Source organism: Haplochromis burtoni, unplaced genomic scaffold (assembly GCF_018398535.1).
Source record: "Haplochromis burtoni strain Fernald_Lab_line unplaced genomic scaffold, NCSU_Asbu1 Contig_205, whole genome shotgun sequence".
Taxonomy (NCBI): Eukaryota; Metazoa; Chordata; class Actinopteri; order Cichliformes; family Cichlidae; genus Haplochromis; species Haplochromis burtoni.
The window spans coordinates 536,353-562,232 of NW_024582566.1; the positions used below are offsets into that span (position 1 = coordinate 536,353).

General features: G+C 42.4%; 1 protein-coding gene across 1 annotated transcript; it reads left to right on the top strand.

The window, feature by feature from the left end:
- Positions 1-8: 8 nt before the first annotated feature.
- On the top strand, positions 9-25,122 carry LOC102309774 (protein SON). The gene is made up of 19 exons (XM_042226288.1): positions 9-379; positions 731-765; positions 2,839-3,011; positions 4,217-4,371; positions 5,198-5,388; positions 8,111-8,378; positions 10,751-10,944; positions 11,617-11,769; positions 13,272-13,447; positions 13,993-14,127; positions 15,128-15,214; positions 16,610-16,825; positions 17,407-17,517; positions 18,668-18,784; positions 19,781-19,928; positions 20,171-20,239; positions 21,238-21,353; positions 22,566-22,667; positions 23,416-25,122. The coding sequence occupies exons 1-19, from the start codon at positions 210-212 to the stop codon at positions 23,491-23,493; spliced, it is 2,694 nt and encodes an 897-aa protein (XP_042082222.1). The 5' UTR covers positions 9-209; the 3' UTR covers positions 23,494-25,122.
- The last annotated feature ends 758 nt before the right edge of the window (positions 25,123-25,880 follow it).

Consider the following 25,880-nt stretch of genomic DNA (forward strand, 5'->3'; position numbering starts at 1 on the left):
GAAGAAACCTGAAACCTCTTAAATCTTCAACAGGCATGACTGTTAAACACCTCATCTGGATCTTATTATCCAATAAGCGGTGCAGGGAGAGGCTTCAGAATATTAGACATTTAATAAACGTTGGCTGACTCTTTCTGGTCAAACAGTAACACGTATTTTCTCTGCCTCTGTCCATCAGTGATGCTAAAAGAGTGGGTGACTGCAGTAACATGGATGGAGCAGAAAATGCCTCTACAAAGAGACACAAAGACGTGAGAAGCAGCAGTTCGCACAAGAAGCACAAAAAACACAAAAGCAAGAGGAAGAAGAGGAACCGAGAGAAGGACAGTAGTTCAGAGTCTGGGGCAGACCTGAAGCGAAAAAATAAACACAAGTCAAGGTGATCCTGAAAGCACATGCTGCAACATCCCCAGTCAGAAAACCTGTGTGCTCACGTGCTCAGCCAGCAAATATAACTCCAAAGAAAGCATGTGATAGTCTGAGAGGAAGGGGCTGGGCTCACAAAGGAACCTGTAACTTTACCTGTGCATTATGTCCACTTTCAAAAGTCAGTGAATGAAGGGAGTAAAAAGGTTTACTACATACACGGTGGGATAACGTGTAGCCCGCAACCTAGATCGTTCAGGGGGGCAACACTACTGTACAAAAACAGCCAATAGCTTCCTGCCGTTTTACTGTTAATTACGACTGTTTAAATGTGCCTAATTCAGGCTTTATCTTTGCTTCATAGAAGAGGAACACCAACGGAAAGAAAAACAGAGCAAGGTACGGCTCTTTATTATATTGTCAACTTTTTGAGCATCGAGTGTTTACAGCAGATAGACTTGGTATATTCACAGCTGCCCTATTCTGTGGCTAATCTTTATATATGTTTTTAAAAAATATTTTCAGTAGACAATCCCCTTGTTCTTATTTAAAAGTTAAGTCACTGCTGACCAGCTGGCCCAGGCCCTTTTCAGTCTCATGTTCCCAGAAGCTGATTGGTTTGACATTGTCCCCGTCTTTGATGTCCTTCTTTAGCTACATGAAGACTCTGGTCCTTTGTACTGTATTCTAACTGCACCCTTTTCAAGGTTTTGTCTGCTCTGGGAGGCAGCATGTCTGTGTAGGTTCTCAGAGACCATGTATGTCCACTGTGAATGACCATCATTGAACAGAGGGGGTGGCTTAAGACACCCACCTACAAAGCAGTCTTGATATCCCTTCCCAGGTACCTCAACACGCACTCGCATTTTGCGTCAGGTGACCTGATAGGTCACATGATAGGGTGAGGAAAAGTCTCCTCAACCCATTATTGATCATGTGCCTCATCACATGAGCCAAGCTGTTTAAAAGTGTGTGGGCCAGTTGACTCACCCTATCATGTGTCTGTGTAGATGAACTGACGCAAAATGTGAGTGGGCATTAGGACTGGGGATGGGTACCGATATCCGGTGCCATTTTTTTTCTGAGCTGTCACACACTCTGGATTCCAGCCAATCATTTTACCTTTCCAAGGATAGTAGGCGGGCCCAGGTACGTACGTTCTTTTAGAGCAGAGCTACAGATTAAAAATGCCCAAGGCGAAGCGGTCAAAGTCTGGCTGTACTTCACAGCAAAAGATGCAAACTCAGCAGCAACAAGTGCTTTAAGCTGATACTGTGATACTGTCAAAGGAGGCAACACCTCGAATCTGATGAAGCACCTGGCGATCCATAGCGTTGTTTTAAAAGCTGAGAAATGCGCCGTATTTGATAGCTTGCTGTGAGACCTCACACCGAGCACATCTACTGCGGGTGTGGTAAATCTCCATTAGTGAGTTAGTGCGGATCGCCCCGTGCGTGGGGCTAGATGGTGGTTATCATTTTGCAGAAAAAAAGAGACTGCTAAAAATAAAAACATGAGAGGTTTGTGTTCTCTATTCTTTAAGCACCGGCACCGTTTCAAAAGTACAGATTTGGCACAGATAAAGCCTAAACGATACCATCCCTAATTAAGACGCCAGGGAAGGGATTTCAAAACTGGATTGTAGGTGGCAGATGGTTGGTGTGGTAAGCCATCCACTCTGTTCAAGGATGGCCGTTCACAGTGGACATAGATGGCTTCTGTCAACTCTCTTTTAGACCATCTGTCTTCTCTGGTGTCCTCGAAAGAGCGACCTTTGACCTTTAGATGCAGACGTACAGCTGAGTCTTGTCCTGTCCAGGTGGCTCTTCTATGTTGTGCCATGCGCTTATGGAGTGGCTGTTTGGTTTCTCCAATGCAGAGGTCTGAGATCTGCACACGTTTTCAAGAAACTGAAAGAAGTCCAGTTGCTTCTCATTCCAAGCTCCTTAGATTACGATGTCTGGAATGACTGAGAACCTACAGACATGCTGCATAACCAAACTCAGAGAAGTTGAAGAGCAAAACAAGGGCCAGGTTCAATAAAGTATTAGTAGTTTCTATTTGAGTAATGTGACAATTATCAGTGTGGAATTCTCTAAAAACTTCTTCAATACTGCTTTAATGATGTAGACGTATGTCTTTTAGCCGAGTCCACAGGGGCCATCCTTCATTAAAGTTTACGTACTGGTAGATCATTTATAAAAACTAACAACGAATATTGCTGGTAAGTGGCTATAATCTAACACGCGTGCTTTGTTGTCCATCTTCGGCATGTTGTCGTTTCACCACAGCAGACCCACATAAACAGCATCTGCTGTCACATCATCCAAGTGCAGTCAGACTCTGAGCTCCGCGGTTCTCCTTTCCCATTTCCTTGTAAATTCTGTCTACGTTGCCATATGTTGTCCTGTATATGTCACATACAATATTTTTTGCTGCAAAAATATGCAGAGCTGGTAAACTGTTTTCCAGGTGGGGATCGTGAGAGTAAGTCCAGATGCCGCAAGAAGCACTTAATTGGAAAGAGGAAGAAGAAGAAAAGGAGGAAAGACGATGAGAATTCATCAGATACTGACTCTGCTTTTGTGTTAAAGCATACTAAACTGAAACGACAGGAGGAGCTGCCTGATATAATCCCAAAACAGGTGAAAACAAAGTACTTTTATTGTGGTCCCAATACATGAATCAGCTTTAGTTACTAATACAGATTTATCCCTTTGCTTTTAGTAAGAGTTGGAGAGAATTCCTTTCTCATGTTTGATTTGTCTGTAGTGTTCACAAGTAACTATGTCAAGTAGAATACACGTTCAATTTATGTACTGCTGTCCTTCTGACTGCGACTGTAGCTTGTTAGTCTGTTCTTGCAAAGTCGTCACCGTCGGACTGTTTAGTTGGACTAATTATCTTAGGAGGAGCGAGTGTCCTGCATTTGTTGGGCCAGTGTCTGAGGCGGGACATTGGGCCCGATTTAGCCCCTGCATGCGAGCGTTTATCTTTTTCATTGTAAAGCTTAAGTGTGTTGATTATAAGTCTGTGTGATGATATTTTTGTGCTTGGTAATAGTAATAATACAGTAATATATTTCTGCCTGTTACCATTAGATCCAATACATAATGAAAAATTCTTCAATTTTCAAATTCAAGTTTGGGCCATTTGGTCGATTCAGCCACTGACTTTGAACCAACTGTTTGATTGTGAGATAATTAAGAATATTTCTGCTAATGGGGAGAGATGAGAAGCACAACCATGAATTTGTCCTCCAGAGTGAGACTGGCTGCAGGGTTCTGGTGTGCTGTCTCGAGGCATCTGTGGAAGAACGGCCTCTACCTCTCGATGAGGTCAAAAGGGTTTCGCTTATAAAAACACAATTGTTGCTTAAAAGCCGCCCTTTTTGTCAGATTTTCCTTCCTTCAACTTCGCCCACTTCCACAAAATCAAGTTGAAGACTCTCCATTTTATACACATCCAGCTTCCTCTGCAAATGCACAAGTGAACGGACTGAGACTGCAACTCTGAGGGTGGAAGTGTGTAACAGTCACACTGAAGACGTTCTGAGAGTGCATGGGAAAATAACTTCGGAGGGGAGATGGGTCAAATAAATTACATATTGATATAACTGGGGCAGCTTTGGCTCAGGCGGAAACGCCAGGATAAGCACATCACAGTGAAACCTGAGTCGCCCCGTGTGATGGTGTGAAAGTGTGTGTGGGGGTTTAATGAAGCTGGTTATAAGAAAGCACTTTGTGTGGTCAAATAGTTGTTAGTTGAAAGTGCTATATCATTACCAGTCCATGCTACACTCACGAAAGAATAATGAAAACAAGGTTTATTTTTTATTGCTCTCTGACAGGAAAACTCAAATAAAGGAATAGAAGATGAGGAAAGACGTGACAGGCAGGGATGCCATTCACCTTCACATTCCTACTCCCAGTCACATTCCTGCCCAGTGAAGAACTCGGACTCTCGGACTCGACACTACCGTCAGAGGTCTAGGACTCGCTCCAGGTGGGAAGCAAACTTTGAACCAAATGTTGATGGCTCCTCCTCTGTTTATTTTGTTATACAAACCGTTTTCCCTTCAAATCTGTGGGCTGATGATCCTAATTTGCCAAGAGGGCTGCCAACAGTGAATGTACCGCATTTATTTAGTATTTATTCTACCACTCTGTAGACTTTACCTGACATTCCACATTCATGATTTGGATTTACGAACTTAACCAACAATACTTTGACATGCTAACTGGAAGATCTAGGAACTGCTACCAACTTTCTTATGTTCAGCTGTCCTCCGATGAATGGTTGACCGACTCCACCTGCCTGTTTAAAGGTTAAAGAGACAGACACAATATCTCCCAGTTAATGTAAAATAAATGTTTGCAAAATAATGGCAATATTTATTTTTCCATAATAAATATTGAGTCCTTAGTAAAATTACTAGGCTTTTAATCAGGTCGTGTTTTGGCTTTTAGATTAAATTTAAAAGTTGAGCTGCTGTGTAAAACATAGACACAAACAGAATGTGGTGATTTGCAAGTCTCATAAACACATTTTATTCACACTTGAAAACAGAAAACACATTGAATGTTTAAACTAAGACAGTTCCATTTTTATTCGGTTTTTATTTGGCTCATTTTGACTTGGTGGCAGCAACATGTCTAAAAAAATGGGCTGGGGGAACAACAGGCTGCAAATGTAAGTGAAAAAAATGGAGGAAGATTTTGCAACTAACTGTATGAAACACTCTGTGCTTGATGACAGCACTGTTGATAAATATGTTTCACTGTGATATTACTTCATCCTGCAATTATGTGATTTCTATTTTTACTTGTAGCTCGTCAGAGAAGAAAGATGTAGAAGATGAATCCTTTCATTCCCACCAATGGCCTCCAAACTGGCCCAAGCCACCTCAGGGCAACCTCAGCAACACTGAAAGTAATTTACAAGCAGAAGAGTTGACTGAATCGAGAGTAATAAAACGGCAGACCTCTAACCACAGTGAAGGAGAGGAAACAGAAAAACTAGGTAAGATCTGTATGAAATGGACGTTGGATTTATGGCGTTGGTTTCCATGACTGAGCAGGTGCTGAGTGTGTTGTGATGATTGTGGCTCATAGTTCATGGGAATCAGATATCCAGGATCTCAGAATATTAAAATCTTAAACTTCAAGTTTGAGGAAATCACTGTTCAAACAGTATAAGCACCATGTATCCAGGAATAATACTGTAAATCTTACTCAAAAGCTATTAACACAAATTTGGGGTGGCTGTAACAGCAGGGTCGTTTAGTAGAAGAGCGAAAGCGGATCGTTGGATGAAACGATGAACCAGAACTGGTTTGTAAAAATGCTGCAGCTCCAGTGGTGTGGAACTGGTTTGGCTTCCGTCAGATACACAACAAAGCATGTTTGGTAGAGCATGCTAGCGGGCCGTCGTTATTACCGAACCGATTTTATGTGCACGGCGCTCGAAAATCTGTCTAACAATGTTTCTAGTACGACTTTGCTAAGCTAGAAGCCGCACGCTTGATGGATTGTCTGGAGCATTACGGCTGTCGTAGGCGGAGCCTCGCGGAGTGATACGTGCTGTGCTTCAACATAATGTTACCTACGTGTGTGTATAACGTTTTTAAGTTTGTGGATTTATACATGGTTATGCTGAGGATGTGTCGGCCAGTTTCCACTTAATTGAAAGGTTGGTGGTTCAATCACTCGGTGCTCGAGTCTCTCGTCTTCACACTTAAATATCTTTGGCCAAGACGCTGAACCCAACATTTTCTCTGATGAGTTCATTGGAGTGTGTGTAATACAAGGCACTTAGTGCTCGTGCGAATGCTGAATGAGGCATGTTGTATAAAGGGCTTTAAGGACTCGAGTAGAAAATGTAAGAACTAGCTCCGATCAGATTTGTGTGGGAAATCGTGTTGTATAAAACAGTACCTGGACCCTTGTTCGCACGGCTGGGAACAGTCAGTTAGCCACTGCCGCACACAGCTGCTCCTGCAGACCTTCCTGCCACGCTGCCAGTTGGTCCTAAGTCAGCCTCACCGCAGCCTCAAGGCTCGGCGGCTGGTGGCAACAGACCCACTTCTTGCAGCCGCCTGACATACGTGGACCTCCGGCCTTATCCGACCATCCTGGAAAGTGGTGCAGATGGTCCTCGGAGGAGAGCCCTAGCTGGTCCAGGATGCCTTGTGGGAAGACTCAGCGCTACCACTTGGGCTTCCCCTAAGAGCAACGGGAGCAGCCGGGGAGCCGACTCCTCTGCCGGCCATCGCCTGGAACACCTCCAAGAAAGCTTGGAGGTCCACACAATGCTTCTGCTTCTGATGCACTGCCACTTAGGGCAGGGCAATATGGCCAAAACTATTTATCACGATATATATTTGAAAATTTGCAATAACGATATAACTGACACTAGACAAAACACTTTACAACTTTATTAGTGCAAAAAACCCATCAATGTATTTTCACTTAAACAAGCAGCTGTTTTTTATCTGCATTAAAGTTATATAAACATGTAACAGTGCAAATATAAATTCCTCGCTGACAGTTTAACCAAAAGGCATTTCAGTGGAAACTGGCCGACACATCCTCAGCATAACCATGTATAATATCCACTAAACTTAAAAAGAGGTTATACACACACAATATGGTAACATTATGCTGAAGCACAGTACGTATCACTCCGCCAGGCTCCGCCTACGATAGCCGTAACGCTCCAACAATCCATCAAGCGGTGCGGCTTCGTAGCTCAGCAAAGTCGTACTGAAACATTTGACAGATTTTTGAGCGCCGTGTACATGAAATCGTTTCGGTAATAACGACGGCCCGCTAGCATGCTCTACCAAAAATAGTGCTTTGTTGTGTATCTGACGCACGAAAGCTAAACCAGTTCCACACCAGTGAAGCTGCAGCATTTTTACAAACCAGTTCTGGTTCATTGTTTCATTCAACGATCCGCTTTTGCTCTTCTCGTTCTGCGTCGCCGCCATGCTTTTTGGGCCATGTGCGTATGAAAACAAAGGCACTGCGTGCGCGTTTTACCCAAATTCTATCACAATATTTCATTTTCTTATCGTTGCCCAACATTTTACCGGTATTACCGTGAACGGTTTGACATGGCCCAGCCCTACTGCCACCTACTCCCGGTGTATTGCCACCAGCTCAGACCCAATCTTCGCCAGTGCCTCCACCGGCTGCGGGGGTTGGGGCTATGACATGCTGGTGTCCTGGGTTTCGGCTCCACCCAGATTCTTGTGCAAACTTTTATTTTATGTTTTGCACTTTACAGTGCTCTGCTCTCTTTTCTCTGCGATTTCCGCTGCCAGCTCCTCCACCTCCAGCAGATCTGATCAGATATCCCCCCTCTCTCGCCCCAGGCGCTACTGAAATAGGGAAGGCATGATTAGATGATGCTCGCCAACTGCGAAGACCAGCCTCCCCTGATACCACACCTTGAACCTGCTGCTTCACTCCTCCCCTGCAGCCGAGCCATCAGCCTCAACTTGCCACACATACACACTATAAATCTGGTGATAATAGAGATAACTTGAAAAATGTCATTTCCTCTCTAGTCTTACAGACACATACACAGTTTTATTCTAAAATACTAGAATAAAACTAAAATAAATACTTTGTAATGTCCAATCAGTGCTTTGTGTTATTAATAGGTGTGGCTTTTAATTTAGAGTATTTGGGTTTTTTCAAGCTGTGCTCTTTGTCATGTGATTTTCTAAAAACTTCAGCTTCTAGTGCATCCACGTCCGTGCCAAGCCAGTCCATATCTGCTAAACATCACCTGAGCACTGAGCCTGGCTTGCTTCAGTGCAAGGCATCAGAAACGTCCTTTCCTGCAAATGTGAAATCTGCTGGAAAGAAAAGAAAAAAGTCACCACAGAAGAAAAAAGAGGAGAAGTCATCAAAGAAGCAGAAAAAATCCAAGTCACCACGTAGAGGCTACAAGAGAGAATCTAGATCCACGAGCCCTTCACTTAGGAAGAGATCACGCTCAAGGTAGGTCAGGGGGTGGAGTGTGTTTGCGCTGCTTACTTACCTGGAGATAATTTATCTGCATTTGAGAAGCATGATCACACCTCACACACGCCTTATGGTTCTGTTCTATACATGACATCCAGACACCAAATAGCCCCATGGACCCTCCCTCCCTTTATTCATTCACCTCTCATTAGTACACGGGAGTCTGCCTCCAGTCTGCATACTGCTAGATTGTGTTTAATTGTTAGCAGTAGTATTCATCCATTGCTTATAATTTATCACTGCTCTTGCACAAAGAATTTAAACATTGAAAAAATCCTGTTGTTTGGTAAAGTAAAGCATTAATTTCACTCAGTGAAAGAGGACAAAGCTTTTAGTGCTAAAATAGACACAAAAATACATTTGTGAAATTGAGTGTGTGTATTTGTGTGTAGATAAGACTTAAAATAGTGCTGCATGAATGTGTGTGTGGTGGTTTGAGTGAACAAAAAAGCCCTATATAAAGTTTATACAGACCCATCACAGTAGAAATGACTGTCATTGTAATTTTGGGCTTTTAATCGTTTCTTTGAACTCTTCCTTTTCCAGGCATCTTTAACACGTTTAAAAAACTAGCATTGAGTGCACGAGTTTGAGTTCAAGAACTGACCCCATATCCCACTGCTCACCATTGGTGCTAGTTTCAGTCGTACATAAACAGTACGTGTATCTTAAGGCTGGGAAACCTGCAGTCAGCTGAGACTGAAGAAGTCACTTGAATGAGTGACGAAACGTTTCTCCCACTCAAAACATCCAGATCAACACAATCAACTTTTGGGAACAACCTGAACTGCTTGTCAGACAAATTAGCTGCTTACCTTGGACAACTCGTCACGTCCTGCTCTCCTGTCCAGCCCACAGACTGTCTTTAACCTGCAGTGGAGCCTGAGCCCACAGTGAGTGGAGCCTGAGCCCACAGTGAGTGGAGCTCTGAGCCCACAGTGAGTGGAGCCTGAGCCCACAGCTGCTTATGGAGCTGAGCCCACAGTGAGTGGAGCTCTGAGCCCACAGTGATGTTCAGAGCCTGAGCCCACAGTGAGTGGAGCCTGAGCCCACAGTGAGTGGAGCTCTGAGCCCACAGTGAGTGGAGCCTGAGCCCACAGTGAGTGGAGCCTGAGCCCACAGTGAGTGGAGCCTGAGCCCACAGTGAGTGGAGCCTGAGCCCACAGTGAGTGGAGCTCTGAGCCCACAGTGAGTGGAGCCTGAGCCCACAGTGAGTGGAGCTCTGAGCCCACAGTGAGTGGAGCCTGAGCCCACAGTGAGTGGAGCTCTGAGCCCACAGTGAGTGGAGCTCTGAGCCCACAGTGAGTGGAGCCTGAGCCCACAGTGAGTGGAGCTCTGAGCCCACAGTGAGTGGAGCCTGAGCCCACAGTGAGTGGAGCCTGAGCCCACAGTGAGTGGAGCTCTGAGCCCACAGTGAGTGGAGCCTGAGCCCACAGTGAGTGGAGCTCTGAGCCAGATGTGTAAAGCTGTTTCACTGAGTGAAGCCACCCACTGGCAAAAACATAAAACATGTTATACTTGTTCACATTTTATAAAATTAAGTTTATCAGTTGACTTGAGGAATGATGCGTCCTTATTGTGATGCTTTCTTTCTAAACCATAGAAGCTGTGTTATTCTGTACCACAGATTAATGGTTTCAAATATTTCTTCAGCATTAAAGTAATCCAGTGACACTTGTGTGTATTTCCACTCAGTAAACAATAGCTGTTGATACTTAATTCACTAAACTTTATCTTTCAAATTGTGAACAAATGCGCTTTAGAACAGCATTTGTCGCTGGCACAGTGTAACTCAGTTTTACACAGTAACCTGAAGTGTCCATCAAAGTGGCCAATCACATTAGGAGCCCATCCTCCTTTGGGCTCTGCCTCCCGACAGTCAAAAGTAAGTTTATTCACGTGAGCAGGATTTCTCTCTGAGTGCAGGGAGGTACCTGCAGGACCCTGAAACTGTAGCAGTGCATGCAAAGCAGACGCCCGTGCGTGCACGATGGCGTCAAAGGCATCCTGTTCCACAGGACCACGGCCTCATTTACAGGTGGCAACTTGCAGTTTGCCTGATTATGTGTTGGCAAGAGTGTTCTGATGAAACTAGTGCTTCCTGGCCATTTTGCAATCACCACATTGTCTTCATCACATCTAGTTTTTCAGTCCATGGAACAGAATCATAGAGGAGGGTGCCCAAAATATGTATCACAGTTGTAGCTGTGCACAGTGGTTCTTGAAAGTGTGTGAGTGCTTCAGGACTTTTATTACATTGTAAAGTTTCACCTATGAATATTTGTATACAGATGTTGTTTAGCAGTTGGTTTTTTGAAAGATAAATGAGACTGCATGTTGCTTTGTAGGTCAAGGGGCCGCAGGCCACGGCGGTCACGCTCGCGGTCAGTGTCACAAAGTCGGCGGAGGGTTGCATACAGCCAGAGAGACCGTTGGAAGCGTGAGCCGAGCCATTCCCCTGTGCTAATCCTACGCAAAAACAGGTCGCCCTCACGGAAACACGGCAGCTTGAGCAACAGCCCTCACCGTATCAGTGAACTGGGTCAGATATTATGAAGTCACTCGTGTGAATGGAATACGTGCCATTTTTCCTTTTTGTTACTTGTATTTTGGTGCTATTGTATATAACAAAGAGGAGGCTGCTGTCATAAAGTAACTGTAAATAAACTAGCGCCTGATTTTTACTAGGTGCCAGTTTTTACTAGAAAAAACCTCTAAAAAATGAAGTAAACCTCTTGTTTACTTCATTTTTTAGTTGCTCACCTTTCCTTGCTCCCCCCCCCCCATGATAAAGCTCAAGTTTAAATACTGTGAGAACAACAGGGGATTCAAATTAATGTTGTACTCTATCATGAGTCAGTACCAGTAAATATATGTGGGATCCTGTATGTTCTGGGGTGGCTGTGAACTCCAAGTTAGTATGACTTGTCTGAATGATGAATTAGTATAAAGCACTTTGAGTCTGAGTCCATTACCACTGAAAGATGATGGTTATATGTGGCTTCTGACTATGTGATCATCACACTAATTCCCATTAATTCATTTTGTTGTGATGATTTACTTGAGATTACAATTTTCTTATCTTCTTTACCGCTAAAATCATATGCTCAGATTTCTATTTAAAAAAAAGAAAATAAAACTGTATATAGCTGTTAGAAACTTCATATTATGTATTATGTCTAAAAAATGTAAGATTTATTTTTTTGTTTCTCAGATAAGGAGCAGTTGTTGGAAATTGCTAAGGCCAATGCTGCTGCCATGTGTGCCAAAGCTGGTATGCCCATCCCTGCTAGCCTGAGATCCTCAGTGCTTCCCCTGGCTCTGCCAACAATGGCTATGAATGCTGCAATGGCCAGTATGACTGCTGGTAGGAATTTGACTTTCCTCTTTCCTGCATGATTTTTTCCTCCTGTTATCACTAGGGATGGGTATCGTTTAGGTTTTATCCTATACCGGTGCCAAACCGGTACTTTTGAAACGGTGCCGGTGCTTAAAGAATGGAGAACACAAACTTTGTCCTAAAACCTCTCATGTTCAGCTGTTTTTTTTGTAAAAAGATAACAATGTTAGCCTTTTCTGCAGCTATGGGGGATTTATGGCATCACTCTATCAAACAAGAAGACAGCTGCATGTAGCTATGATGGTGTTTGCTAGTTCACCTTACGTGCATTAATGTAATAGCGTGGTTAGCCTACTCAATGTAAATTACACACGAACAACATGAAGCTACTCACGCAGAGAAGAACGGCTGCTGCTGCATCATCATCCATCTGCTCTAAAAGAACGTACGTACCTGGGCCCGCCTACTATCCTTGGAAAGGTAAAATGATTGGCTAGAATCCAAAGTGTGTGACATCTCGAGAAAAAAAAAAAGCACCGAAATGTGCGCTGCTTTTCGGTCTGGTTACTACCGTTTATGTCAGAACACTGGATACCGTTACCCATCCCTAGTTACCGCTGCTCTATCGATACAGATTTGGTCATTTCCTTGAGGGGACTGTTTAACTTAGTTTGAATCTGTCTGTTTGGAATGAAGCTGTAATTTATCAAAATGTACAAATACAGACATCCAGTTGACTTCTTTCTTCAACAGTAAACTGCATCTCTAATAAAGTTGGGCAATTGGACGGATATATTGACTATAGGCTGAGCCTTTCACCAGTCGTTTTTTACAAGAGCGATTTGTTTATTTATTTGCCCATGAGTTGGTTTGCTAATAATGTTGGTTGAAACTAAGAGAAGCAGTCAACAGAAAACATAATAGCGCTGTTTTTAGCACTATAACTGTGTTTATCTTATCACACACTCGACCAAACAACAAATACAAAATTAAACAATAAGTAAGTTAAAAATCCAAATGTCTCTTCCTGCGAACATTAAAATCTGATGTAATGTTAAGTTTTTTGTGTGCTTTGGCTCATCTCAGATAAATAAATAAATGAATGAATAATCCAAAAAGTAGCAATATTAATACTGAAACAAGAAAAGAAGGTAAAATATTCAAACAAATCTTATAAATTCTAAACGTGCATGATTACGTTGCTCCGCCCATCAAAAAGTCACCTGCGTGAATATATCACCTGTTGTCATTTATTGGACTGACGATTGTCGGTTGGAAACTTTTCAAATATGGCCTAACCTTAATCCCTGATGTCTTTTCTTGTGTGTGAGCAGTTCTACTGCTGATTAGTAAGTTTTCTGGAGCAAAATAACCATGAAGGTCAAGTGAAGTGTCGAGTGTGTTGAGTCAATAAAATAAGTACTATAAGCAGAATTACACGACTGAAATGTTCGAATATTATTTGAGTCAGCTGTTGTGCTTGTTATTCACCCATTTGTGTGTTCTGCCGTGTCTCCTCTCACTTGTAGCCACTGTGACAGCAGCCTTGACTAACATTGGCACTTTGTCGTCACTGGTTCCACTGCCTTCCATTATGCAGAAGCCACCCGTTGCCCCTGCCCAACCCAACATCGCTAATTTGGAGGAGGTGAAAAGGAAAGTAGCAAAGCAAGCGAACAGCATTAGCATTAAAGAATTTACTGACGTAAGTTTCATGTTTTCTATGTATCAAAACAACTAAAGTTAGTGCAAAGGACAGGCCATCGTATGCCAAAAGAAAACGGTCACAAGCTGAACAGGCAATGAGTTAAAACACTGAAGCACTCCATGATCCTCTGTGATCCAGGCCCTTGTGCATGCTCACATAGCAACGATGAGCCTGATACTTAAAAATGATTTTGGATTTAGAGCATGGATTTACATACATCCAACAGTTGTTGTATAAAACATGAGCTGATTCAAAGAGGGTCAGGTGGGATTTATTTTCCAGATTTGGTTAATATAGAGTGAGCCTTACATTAAAGGACAAGTGCATTACATTTTGTTAAAGCTCTGCCGCTCTACCTTTATAGGTGGAAAGGTCTCTGTCTGCTTACATACAGGATCCTACTCAGATCATAGCAGTTCTAAAGTACAGTTCTGCAGTGTTCTGTAACAGCCATGGAGATCTGCAGCCTGCAATGTGGAAAAACAAGAGCGATGCGTCGTAGTTACATAGCTTACTCTTTATATGTGTGTGTGTGTTTGCAGAAATGCAAGATGATTGCAGACAGTACAGAAGAGCTGCCAGTGGCAGTGCCTCATGTTTCAGACGAAGAGGATGATGAGAAACCTTTTGGAGGAGCAGCTCTACGAGAACCAAAAGCAATCACCTTCAGTGTTAATGTAATATGCACACGTGCGCTGCATCGTGTCTGTCTTAAATGCAGTTAGACCCAGAAATATTTGGACAAACACGCAGTTTTCATAGCTTAGTCTTTGTACACCCACAACACAACACACCTGAAATGCAGGAGCTGAAATACCAATTAGATGCAGACTTAACTTAAATATAAGTGATACAGCTGAAATGTTACGTTTAGGATTTACAATCATTTTGTTACACAATCCTTTCATTTCAGAGGTTTATTTATCTTGGAGATTTTAGGAATTCATTACAGGCATTCAAATCCATTTTCTCATCAGGCCAAGTTCACATGATTGGCTCATTGCGGAGTATGCTGAAGGTTATCATCTGTCTGTACGATTCATTTAACTGAATCTGAGCTGACAGTACGTCCCTATACACACGACCCTGTCATCACATGCAGGTTTTTTGTCACGCTGTTTTCTTCCTGTGGTTCTGGTGCGAACTGTGAACTGATTATCTTAGTTTCAACTTTCTGAAGAATGCTATCCCAAAACTGGGCAGAAGTTTTGAGTGGTTTTTCTGTTCTTGAGCTGATGTCAATTATATAACTGTCAGTTCAAATTCCCAGATAGGGAATAATATGGTGAAAGTGGGAGTTTCAGAAGAGCGAGGGAATGAGACTCGCTGCCGTTTGGATTTCACAAAGAGGATTTCAAACATCCGGTAATTTGCAAAACATGCAGCAAAACTATTGCTGCAAAAGGTAGCAGTACCACAAATGTATTCCACCAGCTGAAAAGTCATAGCTTTGTGAGTCTTTATGTTTGACTTTTGCTTGGCTCATTTTGGGTTTATTTTTGATGGCCTGGCACATTCTCTGTGGGCAGGGACAGGAGGAGAGAAGCTGCAGAGAGGCATGTAATGATGGGGTCACCTGGTCCTTCATAGGGTTTTTCTGGTGGATATAGTCGCAGTTGTGTAATAAGTAACTTTTTCGAAAAAAGAAGTAACCATTTCAAATTTTTGTCCAATCAGAACTCAACAGTTCGTCCAGCAGTCCGTAGTGATGCAGGCATGGCCAAGGAGTTCCCAGTGTCTTCAGGAACACAGCATCGTAAGAAGGTATGAAACTCGTTTTTATTAGACTGAATAGAATCCCTTCCAGTGTGCATCTCAGTGCTACGTTTCTGTTCCACTTAACCGGGATGTCGGAGTTAGCATCTTCCTTTCTTTAGGTCAGCAGGGGGCGTGGCCATTTCAAAACCATAATATTTAGATTTTGCTGCCATTTTGCTGCTTTCAAGTCATCGTCTTGTTGCATAAACAACATAGTGTCAGTAACGGACTCTAGCCTTGAATTTTCTTCTTAAATTTTATTTATTTATGATTTCTTTACAAGGTTTTCAAGGGTTTGAGGGGCTGAGATAAAAGCACGAACCCCCCCAACATGCTTTATGGTAAATATGAGGTTTTGTTGTTGGTGTGCAAAATCTTTTTTTCTCCCAAACATGTGTTGTGCATTTTTGTTGAAAAGTTAAGAATACAAATTTTTATCTGTCCCAAGAATTGTGTTGCAGGATAGTTTGTGGGAGCAGTAACCATGACTACGACGGTGTTCTTCCTTAATTTTGTTCTTTTTGTTGTTGAATGAATGAACATCTTTGTGGATCCTACTTTGTGGTCCTGGTGGGAACTTTGCAGGATGTCGAGAGAACATTTAACTTTTACATTTCCTACATTTTTGTGCCATTTGTCTTATTAGGAATTGGTTTCCATCTCAGGAGGCTTTTGGGCTTTTGAGTTTAATGGATATTTAATATTTTTTCTGGGGCCATGGTCGAGGCACTTTTCACACCATCAATATCTCAACAATATTCTGTTTGTTTCTTCATCTCGGGACCATCACATGCAGACATTTACAAATTTAAAAACCACAAAAAGAAAAATGGGGTAATGCTGTATGAGAAGAAAGGTGCACGGTGGCAGACGTCTCAGGCTGTAGCTGGTGGTGCATTAGATATGTCAGTTTGCATCCTGATTGATCCACAGGAGCAGGGCACCTCTCAATACCCCCAAAAGAATCAGCTGTCCTGACCATGTTCGTCATTTGAGTTCAGGAAGTTCCTCCCAGGTCACCATTACCTCGTTCCCAGTGAAACACAAACAGATACTTCAAATCTTTTATACCCTTGGCTATTAGATCACTTAACTCTGACACACTTAGATTGACTTCTTTGTATGATCGTTGGTGGACACATTTCTAGTTTTGCCTGTGATTGCATGAGCAGGTTGTGGCTAAGCTGCAAATGAATTGTCAGAATCAATAAAATGATCTGAATCTGATCTATATGAACAGTAAGCATTGGAACAATTCTAGCTTCAGTTTATTCTTTGAGCTGCACTTTGTATTCCACTGAATAAATGTCTCCCTTTAACCTGATTAATTGCAGGTAATTATCAAAGAAAATGTCTTTTAATATTAACCCATAGTTACTTATCTAATGTAATGTGTTACAGGAAGGAGAGGGACTGGGTGCTTATGGAGAATGGGTGCCAGTTGACAAAACAACCGAGAAGGCTGCTGTTACAACAAAGGCCCAAACAAATGTTCTGTCAGCAGCACCCTCCTCATCATCATCATCAGGGGAAACGGCAGCGGTTTTGCAGGAAGTTATTGAACAGCCAGCGTTTGTGACAAACAGTGACAAAGTTTTTCCTGACCCACAACTGCAGGTGAGAAATGAGATAGTGCATACTATACAACAGAAGTGAACACCTCTCACCTTTTTAAAGATGATTTGGGCGATGCTGGTGAACAGTGCATGGAGTAAATGTGATTGTGTGATTCCACTATGCCAGGCATTACAGTGTTTAGTTGGACTAAATCCACTGGATGTCCTGTACTAATGCTAGCAAGCACAACCAGGTCTCTTCTTCCAAGAGTGGATTTACCACTTATCTGAAAGGAAGTTGGAGATAAAATTCTTAGGCTGAGTTTTTTGGAGTGTTTGTATTCTTAGTTCTCCTTAGTTGAATTATCTAGTTTGCTTATATTCTCTTGTTGTTCCTCCTATGCCTTCCCTTTATTCCCTGTGCCTTCTGGTGTCTTTCTCGCTGTTTGTTTCTGTCTTTCTTCACTCTTCCCATATTTAAACCCTCAGTTTGCTTCAGTTCTTTGTTGCATTTTCCTTCATGCGTCCTTCCTCATGTGTTTCCCCAAAGAAGGTTTCGTTTAACATAAAATGCAAAACTTCTTAACCCTCAAACCTGTGTCTGACTAACCTCTCTCACTCTCTGTTTTTCTGTCTCTCCAGCAAGTAGACATCACCCAGGCTGTAACTGAACGAATCAAAGCTCAAAGGCGATTGGCTGAGAACCCCTATGACATCAGTGCCATCCGCATGCTCACCCGAGCACAAGAGCAGGTAATAAGTCTCAAAAGAATAAATGTTCAAAGCAGCTAACGTGCTCACCATAAACACTTTATATTATTAGCGTGTGAAACTATGAAGGTGCTATAATAGCAGCATAATCACACTGTATCACCACTCTGCCAGCCTCAGTTTTAGATGCAGCAAGTAAATGTTGTTCTGGGTTTTAGCTCCTAATATCATCTTTTTTCAATCAAAACAAAACATGGCTTTTCTCATTTTGTCAGGTCAGCATTTTGTAAAACAGGAAAATGGACAAAAGACACAAAAGCATTTCGTGTTCAGTGTAAATGGTTCTCACATACTGCTTTGCTGCTTACACAACTTGCCTCCTTCACCCATTCAAACACATTTGCACAAGCACTTTGCTCCATGCGCTCTAAGTGCTTTCTACCCAACAGTCACACACATTCGAGCAACTTGGCGTCAGAATGTCGCCCAAGGATGACATGCAGACCGGAGCAGATGGGGGTCGAACCACCAGCCTTCTGATTAGTAGATGGTAAAAATGGTAAATGGCCTGTATTTGCACAGCGCTTTACTCAGTGCATAAGGACCCCAAAGTGTGTTACACTACATTCAGTCACACACACATTCACACACTGGTAGTAGGTGATCTGTCCCTGGTGTACCACTGCTGAGACATTACTCACATATTAATACTTGTATAATGTTGTAGCTGGTGAGTTCACAGCTAATTCTGAGTGTTATAGTATTTTATGCGTATTATACATTTTCACAAAAGCGTAAACTTGGGAAAACATTCGGCTTTGATGAAGTGGTGACTGAGCCTCATAAATATCTGTGCGGCTGTCATGAGTGTGAGGTGGAGCTGCCACTTTGATACTGACTGCAGCAGCGGCAGTTGATCTGTTTGGAAGCAGATGTTTTGTAGACGCTTCATGAATGAAATTAGTCTTAATGATTTATGTGACAGTGTTTCTTCTATAAAATCAAAAAGAGCAGCCAGAGGCCTGTGGATCTGTCAGAAAACCTGCCAAATCAAATCTGCATTCCCACCCATGGTAGCAAACGTGAAGCCCAGAGAATGGGGATAGCTAATCTCGGAATACCGACAGTTGTGTCAGACAAATACAGACATGCTTAAACGCTCTTATTTTATACAAGTGTCCTTTTTCAATAGGTAGATGCTTGGGCCCAATCCAACACGGTTCCTGGTCTTTTCACTGGTTCAACTGGAGCCCAGGTCCTCAGCTCTGAGGAGCTCTCGACCAGTGGACCACAAGCATGGCTGAAGAAGGTAATGTACACAGCATTCAACGCAAAAATCAAGCTTGATTTAGTTTTAACCCCCTGGTAGTCATCTAGTGAAGCTCTGCACCACGTCTAGTATACTATACTCAGTATTTTCACACTGAGCCTCACATCTGAGGCTGTTAGAAAGCAGAGGTTATAACTCTTCTAGAGAATATAGAAGAAAAGACGTGCAGTAGTGCAGCCGTGTCATCACATGCGTACTGTAGTATACATCCAGAAGCTTGAGTGCAAATAGAAAGTGATGCAAGATTCAACCTTTTTTTCTAAGCAACAGCAGCAAAGAAGTGTGTAAGTTATTGTGCAGCCTCTTCTTCCTGCCTGACACAGCTGGAATACAAACAGTGTGTTTTTAAGACAGCAGCCGCACTCATCACTGCTGTCGTGATCAAAAGCTTTGGAGTCTTATCGAATCACATGTTCTCAAAGCATAAACATGAAGAAGACGTATCTGCCTGCTCTAATCGATCGCTGGTTCACGTTCAGTTACATACATTTAACCTGCGTGTACTTCACTGAGAGGAGGCGGCAGAAACACTCGGCAGGACGGTCACAGACTCACGACCACACTGGGAATTCCACAGTGCTCGTCCTTTAACAAACACACTCTTCATCAACCTTACACGGCCCGGTTGAATGGCTGCTGTCTCATCATATATGAAGCGAGCAGTGTTCACACAACCCGTAACGTTGCTTTGAGTTAGGGAGGTAAAGATACGAGGTTCATCTCAGTCAGCGTTCATGTGCAGCATGTTTCTCCCACAGCATGGGCAGCAGCGCATACTTGTGACATCACAAAACATCACCTTAGGCTGTCTTAAAGAGACACCACACAATTGCGACTGTGACAAGGAGCATGAGAAGAAAATGTTTGAGATGAAAATGTGATAACACATCCTGCCCATCCCTGCGCTCGTGTAGATGTTGTTTTCTTTCTTTTCTCCCTTCTGACTTTTTACTGTGTTGTTTGTGTTCTGACTAGGACCAGTTTCTCAGGGCAGCTCCAGTGTCAGGGGGTGTCGGGGAGTTCCTGATGAGAAAGATGGGGTGGAAGACAGGCGAAGGGCTGGGAAGGAACCGCGAGGGTACCGTGGAACCCATCGTTATTGACTTTAAGGTTGACCGCAAAGGTACGAGAAACCAAGTGATGCACTTTTTGCTGCTGAGTCTGGACAATAGATGCTCACACAAGCTTTGCAAGACGGTGATAGTGAAGGCAGTGGGATCTATATGGTGTCATATTGCATGGATTTACTGTTATTTGGCCACAAATATTAGTTTATAGTACGAACTCACATTTCACTCTTTAGGGAAGTGTATGGGTGATATTATAAATAATACCACATTATTGATGTTGACTTTAATGTTTCAGGTCTAGTTGCTGAAGGAGAGAAACTACAGAAGCAAACTGGTGGACTGGTAGTAACCAAGGATCTAATGGGTAAAATACACCTGAATTTGTTTCCTTAAAGATGGTGATACTGTTGACCTTTAGTCTTGCAGCTCATCAAAAAACCCAACCAGACCCACAGGAGCAAATACAGAGTAAACTTGTTCTACATGCATTTCTTTATGATAACGATGGTGCTTAGGACCAGTGAGAGGCAGAGAATCAGACCCTGCTGTTAGAGGTTTCTGCTGACTGAGTGTCATCTGTGAGGGTGTGATGGCTGGAGAAATCTGACAGAATGAATATATTACTCCACCAAATCTGAAATCCGTGTGTATCAGCTGACATTTAGGATTGACAGAAGAAGATAAAACAGTATTTGTGTCCAGAAACGAACCAATTTGCATGTTAAAGAAGTTACTGTTAAGTCCATAAACGCAGCAGCACTTACATGTTTAGGCATTCACCTCTAAAAGGAAAATTCCAACAAATACATAAACAATAAACAACCATGCCTGTCAATTACAAACATGCTGCTGCACGTCTTTGGTAAATCCAGGAAGTAACTTTTCATTTCCAACGTGCAGTTTGCATTGTAAGTCTGGCTCTCAGCCTCATCCACAGGATCAAAGTATCGGTAGCATCAGAACAGTGTGTGTCATTTATCCTCAGCAAAGTGATGTGAATCAGAACAAAGGTGCAGATATACGTGATTATGTGCAACATACTTACGCAGCTCTGCCACTCCAACATATAAAATGTGCAAAAACCAGAACAAACAAGCCGCAGTGCCGATATTTTCCACAAGATGGCGATCTCACATAAACAATAAACAGAATTCTCTGAACTGTTTTTGCAGTCGATCTTTTTTCAGGAATAGTAACTTCTAAATCTGCAGTAAACCGCAAAAGCTCCTGCAAGGGTCTGAGCTGCATGTCAAACATAAACAAGGACAAAAAGTATTCATCATAAATATCAATGCTTCTGTAGAAAAAGAGCTTCCTCTGAGCGCTGTCCAACTCTAACGATGTCCTTTTATCTGTGTGCAGGGAAGCACCCGGTGTCTGCTCTCATTGAGTTGTGTAACAAGAGAAAGATAATGCAGCCAGACTTTGTTATGGTCCATCACAGTGGTCCTGACCACCGCAAGAATTTTCTTTTCAAGGTGGGTCATTTTCATTCTGTGTGAAGCTGGCGACAATCTGCACCTTCTCCACTACGTCATTAAACCCCACACAGTCACTGTGCAGCTCTGCAGGGCTTTATAATCAGAGGCAACAAAATCATCTGACGATAGTAATCACATTACTGCTGGTGGTGGGTAAATCGCCTTATATGACCAACAGTGTTGGCCTTGAAAATAGTAATTACTTACTAATTACTGATTACTTCTCCAAGAAAGTAATCCCATTAGTTTACTGTTTACTCGTTTTCGAAAAGGCATTCGGGGGTTTCTCTGTGAGCGTCGCATTCCTGTGGCAGCACGCTCGCCGCTCGCCGCTCACTCACATTTGAAGTTTCATTTTTCGCTGTAGAAAGTTTTCTTCCCACGCAGAGTGAACAGTGGATTTTCACAGAATCAAACTCAAAGTAATGTGATTACTTCCCAGCGTTGAACGCTGCATGTACTCTCTCTGCACTCTATTTTATCCATTGTTGATCTGCACACGTCTGTTGCTGCCACGGGCGTCGCACGCTCGTACGTCGTTGTCATGAGACGCTCTCACAAACAAACCACGGTTTAGTAACGCAGTAACGCAGCGTGCTTATGGGAAAGTAACAGTAATCTCATTACTTTTGGGTAACTTACAGGTGCATCTGAGAAAATGAAAATTATAAATAGTGATCTGTGTTCGTAATATCCAGCATCTCAGGGGGAGTTTGGAGTCTCTGCTGCTTCCCAGTTGTTGTGGTGTGGTGTCAGTTTCAAAGATGTTACTGTAGTGGTACAATGTGACTGTACAGATGCACCAAGAAATGTATGTGACAAAGGGAAGCACCTGATTCTGTTATATACAGCCAGCTCTTTATTCCTCTCGTATGCATTTTGGCCTTATTTAACTTCATTTGTGACCCTATTGCCAACTCTTAAACACATGTTTTTGTATATGTGATGCTTTTTTATTTCAATCTATTTGATCAAAGATGATTGAGCACCACACAGGTGTACTTCCTAGCTCGTGTTATTGTCCCTCATGCTAAATCCTTGAAAGTGCATGGAATTAAAAACCTTTTAAAAAACTGCTAAAAAAGTGTTTTAATTAAATGCATCAGATTCACGTGTTGTTTACGATCCCAGAAAGTGGATTTTGTTCATCTGGACCTGTGTTTGTTGGATGTTGTTAGTGAACAGAGTTATGTGTTGTGTTATCTCCAGGTCACAGTGAATGGTGTGGACTACCAACCCCAGACAGCCAGTCCCAATAAGAAGCACGCCAAGGCCATGGCAGCCACAGTTGCCCTGCAAGCTCTGGGAGAGGTAACCCACAGCTCTGACAGTCACGTCACTTTTAATATAAGTCACCCTGCAGGTGTGTAACTACAAAGAAAAGAGTGGATCCGCTGTAACTGATTGCTCAGCGAGAGCCTTCAGTCTACACTGGCTGCTGTAATAACTCAACAAGTTTTGACACAATTCAAAGAATCTATTGCTTATGTAGTTGTGACTAACTACATAAATAAATGTAGCATTTATTTATGTAGTTAGTCATAAGTCTGTGTGCTGTGACCCTGAAATGATCGAGAACCTTTATGTCACCGTGCAGGTTCAGCCTCACAGAGCAGTGATAGTGGGGAGTTGAAGGGCACTTCTTCTGAATGTCTGTATGTGGTTAAATTAACAAAGAAAACACATCAAAAAGATTTTATCTAAACATATACAGATGGATAGTATGAACCGTGAACGTAATCACTTCTGTTTGCGTCCTTAACCTCTTAAGCCCCAACGCCCCCTGATACGGGGGCAAAAGGCAGGAGATCAGTCAGGCTCGGGGCTTAAGAGGTTAAAGAATCAACAATCTAAAGACGTTATAGGATACAGTATGAAAAAAGTCTTCAAAATAAAAGGAATTCAATCATTTTAGTCTAACGTAAATGGTTTTGTAATGTAATTAAGGCATTCTCAAAGTTGTACTACACATAGAATTTATTGCTTTTTAAATCCTGGTGGCATAATCAATAATAAAAATGCAAGGTTGCATTAATTTTTTATTTTCTTCTATCCAAAGGTTCCTGTGGATGGACCAGGACTCTACACTGGCCCTGTCTTCACTGCTGCTTCTACAGGCCCGCTTTTCTCTACATAGTCATGCACACATTACAAATGTAACATGGGCCCTGTTCAAGGCAAACATTTTGATTTGTCACAGTAGGAAAGCCCACAGCTCTGAAGCTGGTCCTGTGGTTTGTGCCATGGTCCATCTACTTTCCCAGTGTCACAGTGTCTACCTGGCTCCTTAATTGCTTAATCAACCAGGGTCATGTGGCCCTGTCCTCCCACCCATTGGGTAACAGGCACAGGTACACCAATCACACAGGGTACCTGAAAACAGACTCAGGTGTCTTTGTACTGTTAGAGAACACCTGAAGAAAATGCCACACAAAAAGGGGAACCAACTGTTGTGAAGTAACGACAGCTACCACAGCACTGCTACAAGGTCTTCCATGAGTGGTTTAGATAGTTTTAGTTTGTCACCAATGTTGTTTTTTTGTTTGTTTCAGTCCCAGTGATTAACCTGCCCCGTGTTTCCACTCTGGAGGCTCATTTATATTTCAAGAACTACCACCTTTGGCACATAACATGAGAACTATGAAAGCAGGTTCAGAGTGCTGATCGTGACCAGTGTTATGCCTATAAGACATCACACCTTTTCTAAAGGTACTTGAATGATCACCTTGTTTGTTTTTGTAGGGGTAGGAGTGGTAAAAAGTGATCATAGTAAAAGTGGACGATGTGTGCATGCGTGTGTGTACATATGTATGACAAATGTATAGTTTAGTAGCAGTTTAGCCCTATATTCTATTAGCTGATCAACACTTACGTCTAACACACAGCCGACAGTCTGCAGGACATTTCTCATAGTCACACAAAAGCAGAAGCAAACTGGACTGTTAGTGAAAAGTTGTATCTGTGAATGACAGCTAATGTTAGTCTTTGTGTTACATTGATGACCTAAATTTAAACAAAAGTGTTTCTCATACAAGGCTGTTAAACTTTTATTCTGGCCTTCTAAACATATGTATACAGAAATAAAGATTATATTTATGTTATTTAGTAGACGGACTGCATTGTCTTTCTTTGTTCAGAGTCCTATACCAGCACTCTTTAGCACTTTTGACTTCAGACCAACATTTTTAATGAGGGTGGCGTTGTTCTGGAGTCTCGACCTGATGTTTAGTGTAACTTATCCTGCTAAATTGCCGTGAACATGAACACCAACATATTGTCTAAATGTCAACACAGTACATGCAGTCAGGCAAAGAACCGTTTGATCGTTCATAGTAAACTGTGTACTATAAATGGCAGAAGATGCTTTGATTTGGGGGAGATTTTTGTCACCTTTGTTAAATAGTTTTAGTGACTCAAGAAAGGGGAGGGGGAGACCTCCGCTCAGAGTCACACCTGGACCTAAACTGGTGCTCCACACACTTTTTAATCAGAGCTTTGTGTAATGGTATTACTGAGGCATAAACATGGTATTATACCTCCTAAAAATAAACCTAAATGGAGACAGATTATGCTGATATTTTAGCCTGAGGACATCACTGTAAAATACACACTGCTCACCAAACTAAGTCAGTATTTGCACAAATTAAATCAGTATCATGAGGATAAATGGTGATTTAAAGCTTTAAATATGAATGCTGTTAAAGAATTAGTTTGAGGTGAAATGTGGGACATTATAATATAATTCAGTAACATTTAGTGCAGCGCTCCGCAGCCTTGTTTGCGCCTCGGACCAGTTTAACGGAGCGGCCTTTAAGCTGTCGCAGAGAAATACAGCAAAATAAAACCATACGGCCGAGACAGAAACTGGTATTTTGTAAATATAATAATAAACACAAATTCACTGTGTAATTGTGCAACGTTGTTAGCAGCGTCCTCCTGAAATGCACCAACGACAGAGAGTAACATCCTCCTCTCTGCCCCATAATGCTCTCTGGTCGCTATGGTAACGCGTAAATATTTCTTTCAAAATAAGACGCACAACTACAACACGGGAAAAGACAGAGAAACCACACGTTTCACTTCACAGGTGAGCCTGTCACGGTTCATTTGTGGAATTTCTTGCCTTCTTCATGGAGTTGGGACCATCAGTTGTGTTGTGCAGAAGTCAAGTTGGTGCACAGCCGAAAGCATTATTTGATAGCTATTTGAATTCATATTATACCAAGAACCAATCAGCTAATTAAAGAGAAATGACAGTTTCTCAGTCAATGTGTTCCCCAGTGCAGGAGCTGCTGACACTGTTGGGGATTTATTCAAAACTGAAGGCAAACTGAACCAGCATGGCTACCACAGCATCCTGCAGTGACATGCCGTGGCCGTAGAGTGAGGGCAAAGGGCCAACATCTCTGGGAACTCCTTCACGACTGTTGGAAAATAATTTCAGGTGACGACCTCATGAAGTTCATCGAGGGAGCCAAGAGTGTGCAAAGCAGTAACCAAAGCAAAGGGTGGCTATTTTGAAAG